Source organism: Dasypus novemcinctus, chromosome 18 (genome assembly GCF_030445035.2).
Source record: "Dasypus novemcinctus isolate mDasNov1 chromosome 18, mDasNov1.1.hap2, whole genome shotgun sequence".
In the NCBI taxonomy this organism is placed as follows: domain Eukaryota; kingdom Metazoa; phylum Chordata; class Mammalia; order Cingulata; family Dasypodidae; genus Dasypus; species Dasypus novemcinctus.
In genome coordinates, this window is record NC_080690.1 from 54,101,224 (window position 1) to 54,119,880 (window position 18,657).

General features: G+C 56.5%; 1 protein-coding gene across 4 annotated transcripts in view; it reads left to right on the forward strand.

Moving 5' to 3' along the window:
* GRAMD1A (GRAM domain containing 1A) overlaps window positions 1-17,303 on the forward strand; it is a 26,727-nt gene extending 9,424 nt beyond the window's left edge. For all 4 annotated transcript variants that reach the window (XM_058279201.1, XM_058279204.1, XM_058279202.1 and 1 more), the window contains 18 exons: window positions 1,708-1,918; window positions 2,003-2,023; window positions 2,479-2,563; window positions 2,656-2,759; window positions 2,838-2,933; window positions 3,891-3,971; window positions 7,435-7,547; window positions 7,716-7,866; window positions 8,427-8,625; window positions 9,577-9,720; window positions 11,172-11,290; window positions 11,364-11,506; window positions 12,889-12,992; window positions 13,080-13,253; window positions 13,353-13,440; window positions 14,600-14,707; window positions 14,798-14,918; window positions 16,843-17,303. In XM_058279201.1, the coding sequence (XP_058135184.1) occupies window positions 1,708-1,918; window positions 2,003-2,023; window positions 2,479-2,563; window positions 2,656-2,759; window positions 2,838-2,933; window positions 3,891-3,971; window positions 7,435-7,547; window positions 7,716-7,866; window positions 8,427-8,625; window positions 9,577-9,720; window positions 11,172-11,290; window positions 11,364-11,506; window positions 12,889-12,992; window positions 13,080-13,253; window positions 13,353-13,440; window positions 14,600-14,707; window positions 14,798-14,918; window positions 16,843-16,935 (2,155 nt within the window). In that variant the 3' untranslated portion in view covers window positions 16,936-17,303. The remainder of the gene's footprint in view (window positions 1-1,707; window positions 1,919-2,002; window positions 2,024-2,478; window positions 2,564-2,655; window positions 2,760-2,837; window positions 2,934-3,890; window positions 3,972-7,434; window positions 7,548-7,715; window positions 7,867-8,426; window positions 8,626-9,576; window positions 9,721-11,171; window positions 11,291-11,363; window positions 11,507-12,888; window positions 12,993-13,079; window positions 13,254-13,352; window positions 13,441-14,599; window positions 14,708-14,797; window positions 14,919-16,842) is intronic.
* The last annotated feature ends 1,354 nt before the right edge of the window (window positions 17,304-18,657 follow it).

Genomic DNA, 18,657 nt, shown 5'->3' on the forward strand with positions numbered 1-18,657 from the left:
GTTGTTGTCAGCGGCACGGGAATCTATGTTTCTTTTTGTTGCGTCATCTTGCTATGTGTGCGGCACCATTCCTGGGCAGGCTGCACTTTCTTTCGCGCTGGGCGGCTCTCCTTATGGGGCGTACTCCTTGTGCGTGGGGCTCCACTATGTGGGGGACACCCCTGCGTGGCACGGCACTCCTTGCGCACATCAGCACTGCGCGTGGGCCAGCTGCACACAGGTCAAGGAGGCCTGGGGTTTGAACCGTGGACCTCCCATGTGGTAGACGGATGCTCTATCCACTGGGCCAAGTCTGCTTCCCTGGAAGGGTAATTCTTGAAGCAGGACCCGCATCTGATGGTCTCTTCAACACCAGATCCTGCCAGCACCCAGATTATTTAGTCACCAATATTTACTGAGCACTCGCTCTGTGCTGGGGATGCAGTGGCAACCAAGACCTTTCAAAGCGTATGGTCTGGGGCAAACAGTGAACCAACTGAAGGAATGGAAAGGGGGAGTTTACAGAGTGAGGGGTGTGACGGGTGACCGGGGAAGGTGACCAGGTGACCGTGGGAGGTGACCAGGTGCCCGGGGGAGGTTACCTGGAGTCCAGTGATGGGGTGGTGCTGGAGGCCTTCCAGGCAGAGGGAGCAGCAGGTGCAGGGGCAAGTGCAATAGCTGGTGGGCTAAAGGGACTGAGGAGCCTGGGGTGGCTGGAGAGGAGGGAGCAAGGGGGAGGGGGAGGATATGAAGTCAGGGAGGTGACACCAGATCACCGGGTGGCCGGGGTGAGGACTTGACTCTTACCTGGAGTGAGGGGCAGCCAGGGCTCAGCTGGGCGGGCCCTGGTCTCAGCCAGGTGTTCAGAGGCTCCCTCTGGCTGGGTGCGGGGAGGGAGACAATGGGGGCAGAGGTGGAAGCAGGAGACCAGGGAGGAGTGTCCAGGCGGGAGAGGGTGGACGCTGGACCACGGGGTAGTGGAGGGGGAGAAATGGGTATAATAGAAATAGATTTTGGAGGTGGAACTGATGGGACTTCCTCACAGATTAGAAATGAGGCACAAAGAAAAGGAAGAAATTAAGATGCTTAAGGGGAGGGAGACTACATGGAAAAAAAGATGCTTAAGTTCTTGGCTCAAGCCATGGAGTAGGTAGTTGCTGCTCAATAAATCTTTGTTGTATGAATGAATTAATGAGTTAAAAGAAGAGTGGGCAGCAGCACATGTAGCTCAAGTGCCTGCTTCCCATGTACAAAGTCCTGGGTTCAATCTCTGATACCTCCTTAAAAAAAAAAAAAAGAAAATTAGGCATTACTGAGGGCTTGCTATATGTCAGGCATGGTTAGAAACACTTTATAGATATTGATTCATTTGATCATCAAAACCCCAGATGATGATGTATATTTATCATTCCTGGATTACAGATGAGATAACCAAGACAGAGAGTAGGGAACCTGCTGGGAGTCAAACTGCTAGAAAGTGAAGTAGGAGGGTGGATGGATGGAGAATTGATGGGTGTGTATGTGGAGGGCTGGGTGGTTGGATGGATGGATGGATGGATGGATGGATGGATGGATGGATGGATGGATGGATGGACGGACGGACGGACAGATAGACAAGTAGGTAGATGGATGGATGGGCAGGTGGTAGGCTGGGTGGGGATCAATGGGCTGATGAGTGGTTTCACTTTCCCCCATAATTCTCCTCTTCCTCTCCCCCTCTGTCCCCAGCACCACCCCCCACTCTGGCCGGAGCACACCCAGCAGCTCCCCATCTCTCCGTAAGCGGCTGCAGCTCCTGCCTTCAAGCCGGCCCCCACCTGAGCCTGAACTGAGCACCATGGTGGAGAAAGGGTCAGATAGCTCCTCAGAGAAGGGTGGGGTGCCCGGGACCCCCAGCACTCAGAGCCTGGGCAGCCGGAACTTCATCCGTAACAGCAAGGTGGGTGCAAGCCCAGGTGGGGTGGGGAGAGGGCCAGGAGGGGGAATCTGGGGCGCATTCTGACTCTTCTCCTTTTTCTTGCAGAAGATGCAGAGCTGGTACAGTGTAAGTGTCTGGACACAGGGGTTGGGGTAGGGTGGGGACTGGGCCAGGAGCCCCCGGCTGCAGCTGTCAAGGCATGGGGCTGGGGTCAGCAGACCTCGGGTCACATCCTGCCACTTAGGTGCTATGTGACTTTGAGTGAGATGCTTAGTCTCTCGGTGCCTCATGTCCTCTCCTGGAGAAACAGTCCCGACCTTACAGGGTGAAGGGACCATTCTGGGAGAGCTGGCGATGCTGGAGGGCTCCTGGCTCAGGACCTGGCCTAGATAAGAAAGTGCCCGGCAGCCGTCGGGAGGCTCACTTGTCGCTGTCAGTGTTGGCAGCAGAAGCCAGAGGCGGGCTGGATGCAGAAACCCCGAGAGCCTGTTGGGGGGCTAAGGAGACTGGGAGGGGGTGGGGCCCAGGCAGGATTGGGGGTGGGAGCCACCATCCAGAGTCTCACCTCCAGCTTCCCCCAGATGCTGAGCCCTACCTACAAACAACGCAACGAAGACTTCCGGAAACTGTTCAGCAAGCTCCCTGAAGCCGAGCGCCTCATCGTGGGTGAGCGCTCCCGCCCCATTCCCTGGGCCACTGTGGGCCAGGGCAGCTGGGTGACTCAGGTGTCTGCCTGTCTTTCCCCTCGGCGTTCTCAGATTACTCCTGCGCTCTGCAGCGTGAGATCCTGCTTCAGGGCCGCCTCTATCTCTCAGAGAACTGGATCTGCTTCTACAGCAACATCTTCCGCTGGGAGACAACGGTGAGCCCGAGCCAGGGGGACGAGGGGCCCTGACCCAGGCAGGGTCTGGGCCCCTTCTGACCCTCCTTTTGTCCTCAGATTTCCATCCAGCTGAAGGAGGTGACGTGCCTGAAGAAGGAGAAGACAGCCAAGCTGATCCCCAACGCCATCCAGATCTGCACGGAGAGCGAGAAGGTGGGTGGGGGCAGTTGATGACGGGACCATGTGGTCACTGATTTTAGCAACTCTCCCCTTCCCCCCAAAAAAGCCAGTCAGGTCAAAGCCCTGTTTATTCTGCACCCCAAATTCTCTCAAATTTGTCATTTTCTCTTTACTCTCCCAGGCCCTGCCTCAGCCCAGGTACCCATCATCTCGGACCTGGGTTCCTCACTAGCCTCCCGCTTGGGTCCTTACAACCCATGCCCTCACAGATCTGCTCAGGGGTGGAATTAATAGGAAAATTCTTCCTTCCCACATATCCATCAACTCAGACGGCCCCTCCCCTGGGAAGCCTTCCCTGACTCGCTCCCTCACCCCTGCGGCTCACACGGAAGGAATAAGGGGTGGTGGCAGGAGGAAGTGGTGGCAGTGGTGGGGATTCTCAGCAGAGAATGTATGTTTTGTATTTTTGTTTGTTTGTTTGTTTGTGGCCAAAAGTGGGTCTGTTCACCTCTCCTAGTGGCAAGGAGACTGGGAAAGTACCCCCATCCCAGCTCCAGTCCCTGGGGTTCTTAACCTTTTTAGTTCCACGACCCCTTTGCCAGTCAGGTGAAAACCACAGACCCCCTACCAAGGCCACGCTATACTATGTATTATTTAATAAATATATCACACCTGCACCACCGCGTCCCCACAAGAATAATGGTTTTGTGAATTCCAGTTCAAGCTTGTTAAGAACCCCTGCTCTAGGCTTTCTGTCTGGAGGTGGGTGACCTCTGAGGACATGGCCAGGGCTGTCTCCTCAGTGCAGTGACCTGTCATCACCCAGCTTGGCGCTGGGCACAGGGTCCACCTTTGTGGAATGAATGAGTGAGTGAATGGGTGAGAACATGGGGTGGAGATTGGAGGTCAGCGTGCAGGAGGTCGGGGCTTCCTCCTGCCTCGGGCCTGGTCTCTCCCTCCACCCTGCTTATGCCCCTCTCTGCCCCGCAGCATTTCTTCACCTCCTTCGGGGCCCGTGACCGCTGCTTCCTTCTCATCTTCCGCCTCTGGCAGAATGCGCTGCTGGAAAAGGTGAGCCTGGGCTGGGCCAGGGTAGAACCACCAGCCCCCGTGCACCGGCCGCTTCCGCCACAGGCCCAGCAGGGGGCAGCCAAGGGCTACCAGTGCTTGCCCTGCCGTATCCTCGCCCCTCATCAGCCGCCCGCAAACCAAAGGCCTTCTGGAAATGGAGAGGCCTTTTTGTATGTCTGGCAGAGAAATCTGGTCAGAGCTCCCACGTGGTTATTTACAGTCTGTCCTAGTAGAGCGCTTCGCTTTGATGGAGGTTGTTTCTACCTGCACCGTCCGATCCAGGAGCCACTAGCCATACGTGCCTGTTGAGTACTTGAAATGCATCTAGTGCAGCTGAGAATCCGAATTTTCCAATTAATTTTAATTCATTTTAATTGGAATAGCCACATGTGGCTAGCGGGTACCTTCTTGTACAGACAGGTCTATATTTACCTCAATTAAGGTGACTTTTAGTATGTCTTATGGCAAAAATACTAGTGTATGAATGAGGTGCAACCATAATTACAATTATATATATAATATACAAATAATATATAAGTAATTAAATATAAGCTTAGACTATCCAGGGTTTATACCAGTGATTCTCAAACTTTATCATTTCAGGAGCCCTTTACATGCTTTAAAGTTATTGTAAACTCCAAAGAACTTTTCTTTAGGTGAATTATATCTATTGATATTTACTGTATTAGCCAATGAAACTGGGTTCAAAGCACAAGAATACACAAGTACACAAAGCATTAGCCAGCAGCGATGATGTCATCACACATGGTATAGCTTCTGAGAAACTCCACTATACCCTTGTGAGAGAAGGAAAGTGAAAAGGGCAATAATATCTTACAGTATTAGTACCACATAAATACTTATAATACTTATGGAAATAATTTTGACCTCGTGGACACCCCGAAAGGGTCTACAGGTACCCCAGGAATCCCTGGGCCACACTTTGGAAACGTCTGATGTACACTGTACTAAGTTTAATACATAATATAGTGGTTACCATTGGTGCTAATTACAACATATAACATTATAGTATGGGTACCACATTATCTTTCCTAAATCTCAAAGCTTCTTGATTTGGAGTCACATCTGGCCCAGAAGTTTTGACTGAAGGGTTTTAGATTTTTTCCTGTGGTGCTCTGACAGTCTGACAGTGCATCAGCCCCGAGCAGGCCCATTTGGGATACCCTCCAGGGTTGTATATAGATGCATTCTGCTGCCGGTAACTGAACCCAACCAAACCTTGGTTTAAGTAAGCAGATTCTGGTTTACCTGACAAGGCAGTCATAATCCTGAAGACTTATGGTGCCCCTGGGTTCCAGGCACCAGTTCCAAGCATTGCATGAATTAACTTGTTAAGTTTCCCCTCCCCCTACTGAAGCAGGGTGGTGATTATCTGTGAGGTCCAGAGGGTGAACCTGCTCACAGTTGCATGGACTTGTACATGGCAGAGTTGGGGTTCTGGCTGGCCCTGGCAGTCAAGTTCTGGAGTCCCTTAACCACTGCATCATACTGTCATGTAGCAAGAGGTCTGGTAGTGGATGGTCCATGAGGGATTTGGTGGCTCTCCTCTGTCATCAAGGACCCAAGCTCTCCATGCTTCCACACCGGCACCTTCTGCATGTTGGTGTGTTGTCCACATGCCTGTCACTTCATGGTTGCAAGATGGCTGCTACAGCTCCAGGCATCATGCCCTAATGGAAGTGTCATGAAGGAAGGTGGAAAGCTGCTGTCCTTTTGTTAGGAAGGGAAAGCCTTCTTTAACAGATTTCTGTTTGCTTTCCTTTGGCTAGAACGGAGTCATGTGACCACCCTCAGTTGCAAAGGAAGCTGGGCATGTGGCATAGGAACGATGAACTGGAATAGATCACAATTCATTCCTAGAGCTGGGGAAGAGTTTCAGTCCAACCAAACTGGGTTCTGCTGGCAGGGAGGGAAGATGGGTAGCTGTAGGCACCATACAATGCCTGCTATTGGTGGCTAATAACACCTTAAAAACCACAAATGAGCCTTCTCAATGGCTCCTGTTCCCCTGGAGCAGCTCCTATGTTGGCCACCCACCGGGGCAAGAGTGCTCGAGGGTCCCACTCAGCAGGCTGAGAGAGGGACAGCACAGAGCCAAAGCAGCCAAAGGCAGGGTGCGGGCAGAGGAGGCTTCAAAACTCAGGCCCTGGAACCAGACTGCTGGGTTCAAGTGCCAGCCCCATGGCCAAGCAGTTCAGTGACCAGGGACAAGGCATCAACCTCCATCTAGTCAAATGGGAATAATGACTGTCCCACTTCACAGCAACCAGGGCTGGGCCCAGTAATGTCAGCCCTTAGGAGGCTGGGTCTCCCAGTGTTAATCCAGGGCTCTGGACAAGCCCCCCAGGATCATGTCTCAGCACTGTCACTCCCTAGTCGAGTGACTTTGGACATGTCACTGCACCTCTGTGCCTCAGCGTCACTGTCTTAAAATGATATTACCGCTAACTTTGTAGAATTATATTGAGACCCTGTGAGTTAGCACATGTCGGGGTGAGAAGAGTGCCTGGCACACAGTAACAACTTATAAATGTCAGCCGCTGCTATCATCATCATCATCATCACCACCACCATCTGACCACTCTGGTGTCAACCTAGAAATAATAAATTAAACTGCAAGGCCATAAAGGCATTTATTTGGGGTTTTAGAATTGCAATTCGGGGAGCCAAGATTCAGGTAGCAACCCAAATCATGCCCCATCTTGGCATTTCCAGGCAAGAGTTTTTAAAGGAAAGGCAGATTATACAAGTTGCTTAGGTTTGGCAGATATTTGGGGTCCTCTAGTTTCCTTCAGATGAGATAGTTGACTGAGTTCTTGGTCTTGTGGTTTGTTCTATAGTCTGGATGTCCTTGAGTTGTTGAGGAACATTGTGCTTGAGCCTTTGCCTTCTTTGTGGGTTGTGATAGCTGGCTGAGACCTGCCTAAGAGTAACCTCCAGAATGACCTCCCAGCTCCCTTAGCCATATAGTAACTCTATTTTGTTTTATTTCTTTTAACTCTGTCTGTGGGGGGCTGAAATCCCAGGCTCCTGACACCTGACAAGAGACCTGAGACCCCGGGGTTGGGGGTGAGATCCTGGCTGGAGTCTGGCTGGAGTCTGGCTGGGTTGGAGCCTCTGAGTTGCCTCTGGTCACCCATGTGCCCCTGAGCACATGACTTCCTTTTCTGGGTCTGAGTTCTGTAAAAACAGGAACGTTAACCGACCAGGGGCTTGGGAGGTCCCTGTGAGATGCTGAGCACTGGGGCCTGGCGGTGGAGGGGCTGGAGTGGGGGTCCTGGTGGAGGGGTGAGGGGTGGGGTGAGATTTCCCTATGGGCCTCGTGGCTGCCCCCTGGCGGGAACCAGGGAAACTGCAGTGGCTGAGGGTGGGTGGGGCTGGGGCCGGGGCGGCGGGCTCTGGCCTTGTGGGTGGGGGCCAACCTGACGTCCTGCCTGCTCAGACGCTGAGTCCCCGCGAGCTCTGGCACCTGGTGCATCAGTGCTATGGCTCCGAGCTGGGCCTCACCAGCGAGGATGAGGACTATGTCTGCCCCTTGCAGCTGAACGGTCTGGGGTGAGTCGGAGGTGGGTGGGAGGTCCCTGGGGTCAGGGGAGGGCAGGAGGAGCTGTGTGCAGAGTTCCTGGAGTCCTGGGTGGGTGAGGCTGGTGTCCACGGTCTGGGAGATCCAGGGGTGTGAGGTCTCATGGGTGTGGCGATCCCACCTTCTCCCTTTCCCCGCAGGAGCCCCAAAGAGGTGGGGGATGTGATCGCCCTGAGTGACATCACCCCATCGGGGGCAGCTGACCACAGCCAGGAGCAGAGCCCGGTGGGCTCTCGCCGTGGCCGCATCACCCCCAACCTTTCCCGGGCCAGCAGCGATGCGGACCCTGGGGTGAGCAGGAGGGTGGAGGGAAGTGGCAGCAGAAGTAGGCGGGGGTGAGTTGGGCGTAGGGGAGAGGGACAGATTAACACATGGGGGGCAAGGGAGGAGAGTAACAGAGGGACAGGGATGGAGATAGCTGGAGGGGTGAGGGAGGAGACAAATGGAGGGCCAGGGAGGGGATGGGTGGAGGGGTAGGGTGGAGAGGAAAAGATGGGCAAGGAACCTAAGAGAGGGAAAGAGACAGGCAAAGGGTGAGCAAGCAGATGGGAAGGTAAAGATAAAGGGGCAGGAGGGGCAGATGGGAGGAGGCAGAGTCAGACAGATGGGGCACTGGATGGAGGGACAGGACAGATAAGAAAAATTATGGCCTAGGAGTCCGAGACAAAGCCTGGTTGGTGCTGAGAGGAGCCCCATCCAGAGGTCCCAGGGCCCCTCACAGCTCAGCTGTAAGTGTTGGCTTTCCTGCTGAGGCCTGGATGGTTTCTCAAATTCCTGGAGGCTGCTGGGGACACAGAGGCCCTCAGGCTGAGACGGAGGCAGAGCACGCTGGATTCAACCTTTCTCTGCAGGCAGAGGAGGACAAGGAGGAGCAGACAGACAGGCAGCTGGATGCCTCCTCCAGCCAGACGGTGACCCCAGTGGCTGAACCCCCGAGCACAGAGCCCACCCAGCCTGATGGGCCCACCTCCCTGGGCCCCTTGGACCTGCTGCCCAGTGAGGAGCTGTTGACAGACACAAGTAACTCCTCCTCATCCACGGGGGAGGAAGGTGAGGCAGCCCCTGACTCATTCGCTTCAATGGTACTTGACAAACCTAATGCAGATGGGATTAAGCAAGAGGGCATTTTTTGGCTCATGGGACTAAAATTCTAGAGAGTAGTCAGGCATGGCTTGATCAGGCCTTCAGATAGTGTCGTAAGAAATCTTTCTATCCCTGGACTCTGCTTTGGAGGCCATAGAGCAGCATGGATAAGAGCACAGACTCTGGTGCCAGTTGTCGCGGTACAGATCCTGGCCACACCACTTCCTGCCTGTGTAACTTGGCAAATGGTTTTAACCTCTCTGAGCCTCCTTTTCCTCATCTGAAAAATGGGATTAATAATAATAGTACCATCCTCATAGGGTTGTTAAGAGAATTTAGTGAGTTGATTTGTGTTAAGCACTTGGACCAGTTAATAAGTGTTGGCTATTAGTATTATCTTTACTGTTGTTGTTGTTACTCCCCTTTCAGCTTCATTCCCAGATGGGCTCTTCTCTTGGGGTGGAGATAGGCCCAGCCCTGTCCCAGACGAGCCTAGCAGAGGGAAAGCATGTTTTTCCCAGTGACTGCAGCAAAAGCCCTAAGGTTGGCTCCGATTGTTCCTCCTTGGAGCCTGAAGCCCACTCCTAAACCAGTCGCTGTGACCCGCTGGCCCTGCGCCCACGCCCACCCTTCACGGTAGTCGGTGTGGTCGTACTTGGCCGAGCCTAAGCGTGTGCTCCACCCAGAACCCATCAAGGCAGCTCCGACTGGCTGGGCCTGGGACACACGCCCACCCTACCCCGAGCCCCGTGGGCAGAGGTGGTGGATTTGCACTCTGCACCAGCGTCCACTCTGGTCCAGGAAGAGGGGTCTGCCCATCCACACCCCCAGGCCGGGAAGTGGGGAGGGGCAGTCATCCAGAGGGGTCGCTGTGACGAGGAGGTGTGGAGGCTGACGTCGCACCCCTCTGTGTCCCAGCTGACCTGGCCGCCCTGCTCCCTGACCTCTCCGGCCGTCTCCTCATCAACACCGTCTTCCACGTGGGTGCCGAGCGGCTCCAGCAGATGCTCTTCTCGGATTCGCCCTTCCTGCAGGGCTTCCTGCAGCAGTGCAAGTTCACAGGTCGGGGGCAGGGCACCCCAGGAGCCCCCAGTTAGGTGGCTGCTGTGCGGATTGGGGGTGGGCAGGCCGGAGAGAGTTCAGAGCCAGGTCTGTGAGACCAGAAGTCGCTTGGCTTCTCGCTAGCTGAGTGACCTTGGGCAGGGTTCTGAACCTCTCTGTGCCTCAGTTTCCTCTTCTGTAAAATGGGGGTATGATCATAGTGCCTGCCTCATTGGGTTTTCAAGAGAACTGAGTGAGCTCATACCAAAAAAGTGTCTGGACCATAAGCGCTTAATAAGTGGGGGTTAACGATCACACATTTAGCCCCAATTCTCTCAGGCCCATGCAGAGCTTGGAGGCCCAGGAGAAAGCAGAACAGATAAGTTCCTGTCCGCAGCACTCAGAATCTAGTGAAATGTCAGGTGTGCTGGGCGTTAAAACAGCACAGGGGTTGTGAATGTCAGGGTATCTGAGATCCTGGGGGGCTGCTGGGAAGGCTGATATAAGATCAAGACTCAGAGCTGAAGGAGGAACTGAGGTTACCCAGGAAAGGGGGAGGAGGTGAGGGTAGAGTAATCCAGGGCCAGGGGCAGTACCTGCAAAAGCCCTGAGGCTAGAGGCAGACACTGAGAGAAAGCCCTTGAGTCTGGGCCACTGAAGCCAGGTGTGGGGAGGGGCCACACCTCCAGGTGAGAGTGAGGGGTTGACCTTGGGACCAGCTGAGGAATTGGGTGGTTCCAGGAGAGATTCTCGCAGGAGACAGGCTGGTCAGATGGTAGTTTTTCTTTGTCTCATTTTTTTCACAGTGATGAAAATGAGCCATGTAGAATCCCCTGCAGAATCAATAAGACTGTGTCCTGTGCTGGGGGAATACAAGTTCCCCAACATTCAAAATTATGTGTATATTCTGGAAGGACTGGCACGTCCTGGGGTTGCTGAAGGGTCAGGGTCAGATTTGCCTTTAGGAAGATACTGCTGGGCCACCCAGGGAGACTAAGGCCAGGCATCCAGGGGGAGGCCAGGGAGGAGACCTGCCAGCAGTGGTGGGCTGGACCAGGGGTGATGCTCCTGAGGCTGAGCAAGCCTGCAGTGGAGCTGACAGGTGGGGGAGACCGGTGTCCAGGGGGAGGCCAGGGCTCTGGTGGGAGGCTGGAAGATGGAGGGGCTGCCCTGAGATGGGGACCTGAGAGGAGGGTCTCAGGGGAAAAGCCAGAGCTGGGAGAGAAGGGAAAACTAAGGCCACAGAAGTGGAGGAGACGGCCCCAGGAGGGGTGAGAACCGTGGGGAGAAAAGGGGTCCCACCTCCGAGCATCACCAACATTTAGTTTTAGGCGCCCGGAAGGAAGAGGTGGGTAGACACCAAGGCAGGGACGCAGAGAGGGAGCAGGTGCCAGGAGAACCGGAAGGCTCCAAGAAGCCTGTGGGCAGAGGACTGGAGAATGGTCTCCCCATTCAGCTCTTTCCTCCCCCAGACGTGACCTTGAGCCCCTGGAGTGGGGACAGCAAGTGCCACCAGCGCCGAGTGCTGACGTACACCATTCCCATCAGCAACCCACTGGGCCCCAAGAGCGCATCTGTAGTGGAGACTCAGGTGGGTGGGCGCCGGCGGGGGGCGGGGCGGCCGGGTCGGGGTGGGCCCTGACCTCCTCCTCCCGGTCCCGCAGACGCTGTTCCGGCGCGGCCCGCAGGCAGGCGGGTGCGTGGTGGACTCGGAGGTGCTGACGCAGGGCATCCCTTACCAGGACTACTTCTACACTGCCCACCGCTACTGCATCCTGGGCCTGGCCCGCAACAAGGCCCGCCTCCGGTGAGCAGCGGCCAGGCCTTCCGAGCCCTGCCCGCTCCAGGGCGTTCGCCTCCCCCGAAGTCAGCGGCACAACAGCCGTTGGTTCCTGCCCTGGCAGAGGAGCAGAAGTGCTGGTGCCAGGGGGAAGGCAGGCCCTCGAGGCCCCTGAACCCGGGGTAGGAGAGGCTGACCCGGGGGCCTCTGGTGAAACAGGCCCTGGCTGCTGGGGGTGTCTGAGCTGCCAGAGGGCGTGATCGAGTCCACAAGTGAACAGGTCCCTTGTTCCGCAGCCAGGTATTGGGCACCAGCCGCGTGCCCAGCTCAGTTCCAGGAGACAGCAAAACCAAACAGAATTTCAGGGAGCTCATGTTCTAGTGCAGAACCAGGCGATAAACAGTATTACAATTAACAGTATTACGTAAATCTGTGGAATGTTCTCCGGTGATAAGGGCTGTGGAGACAAGGGTGGCACTGTAAGGGCTGGGTCAGAGGTAGATTCTCGGAATAAGGACGCACCCTCTGAGAAGGAGCTGTTTCAGCAGACACTTGAAGGAGGTGAAGAAGCAATTCATGGGGAAGAGCCAGTGGCCGAGGTCCTGAGGCAGGAGTGTGGGGAGGAAATGGCTGGAGTGGAGCAAGTGAAGGGAAGAGTAGGAGGTGAGGTTGGGTTGGCGATGGGGCCAGATGGTACAGTTTCATGGGCTGTGGTGAGAACATTGACTCTTACCTGGTGAGGGGCAGTTGGGAGGGCTCTGAGCCAGGTGCTCACAGGCTCCCTCTGGCTGCATGTGGGGAGCAGATCTGGGGGCTGGGGAGGTGGGCAGGGACGGGAGCAGGGAGAAGAGGAAGGAGGCTCCTGGCATGGTCCAGGCAGGAGAGGATGGAGGCAGTGCAGGAGGAGCGTAGTCTGGGTGGGGTTGGTAGGGGCAGCAGACAGGGTCTGCTGGTTGACTGGATGTGGGTCAAGGTCAACCCCGAGGTGTTTGGCCTGAGCCCGTGGAAGGACAGAGCTGACACTGACAGATGGGAAGGTGGGGAGGAGTGGTTTGGGGAAAGACCAGGATCTCCGTTTTAAACCTGTTGTGGTGAGCTGGCCCTTAGGCACCCCGTGTAGAGTTGGGGTGCAGCAGGATGGAAGAGTTCGGGAGCAAGGTCTGGGCCAAGACCTCAGCTTGGGAGTGGGTGGTGCTGAGGCAGTAGCTGACCCTGGGTGTGGACCGAGGGCTGCACTGGCCTTGTTTGCAGCCCGTGGGGTGATGAGTGGGGTGCAGGCAAGCATGGAAGGGAGGGAAGGCTGTGAGTGTATCTCAGGGAACTGGCGGAAGGAAAGAGCCCACCTGGGGAATGGGGCAGCAAGAGCTGGGGTCAGACCCTGATCCCCTGCCCCTGTCCCCCAACCCCAGAGTGTCCTCTGAGATCCGCTACCGAAAGCAGCCGTGGAGCCTCGTGAAGTCTCTCATTGAGAAGAACTCGTGGAGTGGCATTGAGGATTATTTTCACCACCTGGGTAGGGGTCTGCAGTAGGTGGGAGTCCGGGCAGTGGGTGGGGAGGTGGCCAGACGCAGACATCTGGAGCCCTGTCCTCTCTCTGCAGAGCGAGAGCTTGCCAAGGCTGAGAAGCTGTCTCTGGAGGAAGGCGGGAAGGATGCCCGGGGATTGCTGTCAGGCCTGCGGCGGCGGAAGCGGCCCCTGAGCTGGAGGGGTCACAGTGACGGGCCCCAGCACCCAGACCCTGACCCCTGTGCCCGGGCTGGCATGCACACCTCGGGTGCGCTCCGTCAGGGCCCAGTCGGGGTGGTGGAGGAGCCGGGAGCCCAGGAGGGGTGGCCTGGGAAGTGTCCGTCTGACCCGAGTTGCTCTCCCACAGGCTCCCTCAGCTCCCGCTTCTCCGAACCGTCCATGGACCAGGGCCCCGGGGCGGGCATCCCCAGTGCCCTGGTCCTCATCAGCATCGTGTGAGTAAGAGGCGGCGGCCAGGGCCTGGGCCTGCGCCCTGCTGCCCGGCCTGGGGCATGTGCGCAGCCTCCCAGGCCGCTGCTTGGATGGGAGCGTGGTGTAAATGAGAGGGTGGCTGGGATGCCCTGGGTGGAGTTCCTTGCACAGTGTAGGTGCTCGGTTTATGGTGGGGAAGTCTCCCCTCCCAGGAGAGTGGAACCCAGTGTCTGTGGGAGCTCAGAGAGGACTGACCTACCCTGGGGGCAGGGAGAGCTTCTTGGAGGAGGGGACACCCAAAGGAGGAATGCAGCAGTGAACGGGGAGAAGCTTGCAGAAGTAATGTCATCTATACATTGCACATGCTTTCTGTGTCCGCTCCGAAGCTGGGTGATGCTGGGACATAGTGGTGACCAATAGCCCTGGGAGGAGACAGCTGACACTAGACCGGAGTGATCAGGACTGGGATGGGGGTTTGGGGAAGGATGGGGGAGCTGGGGGGGTGAGTGAAGGCTTCCGCCCAGGCTGGGCAGTTAGGGCAGTCGGGAGGCTTCCCAAGCCAGGAGAGGACCCTGGCTGAGACCTGACGAGCACTCAGGCGGAGAGACCAGCATGCACCAGGGCCTGGAACCGGGAGGAAATGGAAACGAGATCCCTGGGCTTCCAGCCCTGGCAGGGAGGGTCAGGTCGGCCTCCTGCTCAGCCCCTCTGGGCCTCGGTTTCCCAGCACCCCAATCCAGCCAGACGCCCCGGGCTTACTCCACTCGGAGTGGCCCAGCGTGGAGGTGGGCCGGGTGGTCAGGAGGGGCTGGGCGGCTCTCACCTCTCTGTCTCCCCCCTTGCTGCCTCAGGATCTGTGTGAGGTAGGGTCCTGCTGCCACGCCTCCCCCGCGCTCCCCTCCCCATGTTTCCTGCTGCAGCCCCTCCTCCCCACGCCTGGCCCCACCAGGGCCCTCACAGGGCAGGGCTTGGCGCGGTGGCTGAGGGCTTGGCGCAGCACAGGCTGGGCTTGCACCCTCACCGCTGCTTGCAGGCTGTGGGGCCCCGGCCTGTCACTCGCCCTCTGCCCCTGACGGGCAGGTAGATCGTGGCTCCTTGAGGCTGGGTTGGGCGGGTGGTACCAAAGTCTGTGCCCCACGGGAGCAGCCATGCCCCAGGCCTGACCTCTGCCCCCGCCCCCAGCCTCATCATCCTCATCGCCCTCAACGTGCTCCTCTTTTACCGCCTCTGGTCCCTGGAGAGGACAGCCCACACCTTCGAGTCTTGGCACAGTCTAGCCCTGGCCAAGGGGTGAGTGGGGAGTCTCCGGGTAGGGCGGTTTGGGGGGCTTGGGCAGGTTGGGGAGACCAAGGCCCCATGGAGGCCCTGTGTCCCCTGCAGCAAGTTCCCCCAGACGGCCACGGAGTGGGCCGAGATCCTGGCCCTGCAGAAGCAGTTCCACAGCGTCGAGGTGCACAGGTGGAGGCAGATCCTGCGGGCTTCTGTGGAGCTCCTGGATGAGGTAGGAGCGTCGCATCAGCCAGGGCTGGGGTGGGAGTGGGGAGGGGCCTTGGGGCTGTGGGATCCTGGTTCAAATCCCCAGAGGTAGCGCATGCCTTCTTCTCTCTGGGCCCTCGTTTCCTCTTCCATGAAATGGGGAGGCCATTCCTAGTCCCCAACTCACAGCGCTGCTCGAAAAATCAGAAGGAAGAGAAGGTTTGGCTCCCACACTGCAGAAACATCCAGGGGTGTTTCAGGCATGGCCAGGTCCAGTCATTTAATGTAATGAAGAGCCCCATTTCTCACACCATCTCGGCACCGCGTGCTCTGGGATTGGCTTTGTTTGGGGGCTCCCTCTTCTCCAAGATGACCAAGATGCAGCGGAAAGAGCTACTTTCATCGGCCCTGCTGGGAACCCAGCACAGTGGCCAGGGGTGGCTAGGTTGGTTTCTATACCCCTCCCCACTTTGAGGAGGTCACGGGTCATATGGTCTGAGGGCGATGGAGGGGTTCTCCAAAGGATTTTGGGGATGCCTGAAGGGGTTTGCTCCAGACAGCCCCATAATTCAGGTGCAGCACCCACCTAGACAGAACAAAATTCTGGCATGTGACCTTATACAAGTGACTTCATTTGGGCCCCAACTTCCTCCTCTACAGAGGAGAAAACGACTGAGGTGAGGATTAGGTGAATTGATATTTTGGATAGCCTGGCACACAGGACGCTTTGTATGTTGCTTGCTCTTACTGTTCACGTGGGCCCAGTCCAGGCACACTATGGGTGCTTAGTAAATGTGAAATCACCACTATGGGTGCTTAGTAAATGTGAAATCACCACATAGCAATGCCCACGGGCCCCAGTAAGCTCCGGCCAGCAGCTGGGGTGGCAATGAGGTTGGTTCAGGGGGCTCTCGATGGCAAAGGTCGGCACGGAGCTTGCTGCTCAGGTGTGGGGGGATGGGAAGCTGGAAAGTGTCTGGCGTTGGCAGGGCTCCCGTGGGGAGCTGAGCCCAAGTTGGGGGTGATGGTGAAACTGCACCTGGTCTGGACCTCCTGTAACCACTGAGCGCCAGTGGGTGGGCCTGTTCAGGGGCCCCACAGTACTCTGAAATCGTGCCAGGAGGGAGATGTGGCACTATAGCCAGTGCCAGATCGGACAGGGAGGGGATGACGACTAGGACCCCATTGCTCTAGAGAGGGAAGGCAGGGGTTCCCCATCCTGAGTTAAATCCTGATGACTTCCCTTTCTGTCCAGCTGCCAAGGTCCCAGCGTTGACTTTCTAAATTAATGCTAACAGCAGCCTTGGAGTGAGCACTTGGCTTTGAGCCAGGCTGTTCCAAGTGCTGCACAGGGTTCTTATTTGGCCCCCACCCTCTGAGAGAGATGTTCTCCTTACTCCCACCTTGCAGGTAGGGACACTGAGACACAAGGAGTACAGGAACCTGCCCAAGGCCCCACAATGAGTAGTTAACAACAGCCAGCATTGAGCACTTACTGTATGCCGGGTTCTAGGCATTCACCCAGCAGGTCCCCGAAATAATCCTGGGAAGCAGGTGTGTTACTGGTCCATCTTTCAAATGAGGGAACCAAGGCCCAGGACTATTAAGGGGCTTGCCCCAAGGTGACCCAGTAAGGGGCAGAGTTTCTGATTTGATAAGTCTAGGGCAGGGCTGCGAGTCTGCATTTCTAACAAGTTCCCTGGTGATGCTGGAGGTGCTTATCTAGGGATTTTTTGAAAATGTGGTGGATTTGAACCCAGACCAGCTGGGTTCTCGGCACACACTTGACCCCTTCCACCTGCTGCCTCTGGGAAGTTAAACTGGAGGCAGCATGGTTCCGCTTTCTCACGGGTGACCTTGGCAGGGAGCGTGGTTTCCCGCTGCAGGTGGGGACTTGCCGTGTCATCCCCTGCCAGCATTAACCCCACCCTGCCCGCTTCCTTCCCTAGATGAAGTTCTCCCTGGAGAAGCTGCACCAAGGCATTGCTGTCTCAGACCCTCCTTTCGACTCCCAGCCACGGCCCGATGACAGCTTCTCCTGAGGATGCCTGGCCGCACAGCTATCCCCCCAAATGAACAGATGGACACACAGAACCTCGGCGACCACTGCTGGCACAGTGGGAGCGCCGGGAGCCTCCCGTCCGCTCCTCCCAGCGGCCCAACTAGGGGCCACGCCGACATGGGGACCACAGAAGCAAGATGCACTTTAGGCCAGTGTGTGCAAGTCCAGCCGTCACCGCCTGCCCAGCCAGGGAGCTGGCCAAGCCTTCAGCAGCCCTGCCACTAACTTATTTTGCCCGGCCGGGGTGGTGGGGGGCACCTCCTGGGGTACACGATTCCCTCAGCTCTGGGTTTAATGTATTATATTTATTTGGGGTTGATGGAGCCCCAATAAAGTGTCGGAAATGGCTGTGGCTGTGGCTGTGGGTCCCTGGGAGTGGGTGGGGCCTCCTGTTGCAATCGGATGCCTCCGTGGTGGGAGGGGGTCATCTGCCCATTCTCTGGGGTCATTTTCAAGAAATGATCTGGAATTCCCCACCATTTACACAGGTTTTGCATCATCAGAGTTCAGTGTACGGGTGTAGGGGGGGGGCTCCAAATACAGTCTCTGGCGCCAGGTGCCCCAGGTTCAAATTCTACCTCTGCTACTTAGCAGTCGTATAACCTGGAGCAGGTCACTCAGCCTCTGAGCTTCAGCTTTCTCCTCTCTCCAGAGAGCATAATGATAGCAGCTGCCTCCAAGCGTTGCTATTAGCAAACAGTTTCTCAATTTTAATTTACATGGGGGGCTTGTCAGAAATCAGACTGCTGGGCCCCACCAGCAGAGTTTCTGATCCTAGGTGTGAGGTAGGGCTGAGAGTCTGCATTTCTAAAATGTTCCCTGGTGATGACGATGGTGCTTGTCCAGGGACCACACCTTGAGGACCACTGTTACAAGGACTCAGGATTGATACGACTGCTTATACACCAAATAAATGTTCACTGTGTTAGTCTTACTGCAGAAAAATGAAAGGGGGAGAAAGTAGGAACTCGTGAAGCAGGCACCAAGGAGGGTGCCAAGCTCAGCACCAAGCCCTGAGTTTCATTTCATTCTCACAGTGAGCAGAGACCTCTGACAAGACACAGGCCGTGAGGGCAGTCTTAGCAGATGACACGGGCAGGGGACTGGAGGAGAGGTCGGCGAGAGGCAGAATGAACCACAGGTCATGAAGGGCAGGGCCAGCTTTCTCTCCTCTAGCTGTGTGATTGTGGTAAGTTGCCCACTCGAGCCTCACTTTCTCTCATCTGTAAATTGGGCATTATGCTAATAATGCCCACTAAGCAGGAAGAATTAAGTGAGTTGATACTAGTGGAGAACAGCACCAGGCCTATAGAAGCACCTGGTAAATAGCAGCCTGCAGGTCTGTTAGCAGGTGGCCCCCACCCGATGCCCAGAGCCTGTCCTCACCGGGCCTTTGCCTGCAACCCCCACTGGAGGGACGGCCCGGAAGAGTAAGAGGGTTATTTTCTGCCTGGGAATTTCACAGCCCAGGAGGTGCTGGTACAGAGGCCCAGACCACAAAGGTGTCCGGTGACCCTGGCTCCCTGCCCCTCTGCCTTGGTCCTGCCCCACACTCTGGTTCCCCTTGCCCGGCAGGATGGGGCCAGGGGCATTCTGGAACTTCACCCCACCCAGAATTGGGCACCAGGAGCCGGCACTGGCAGCACTCCCAGCCAAGAGTCACACTTCCACCCTGGCCTTGATGCCTGGAGCCCCTGCCCTA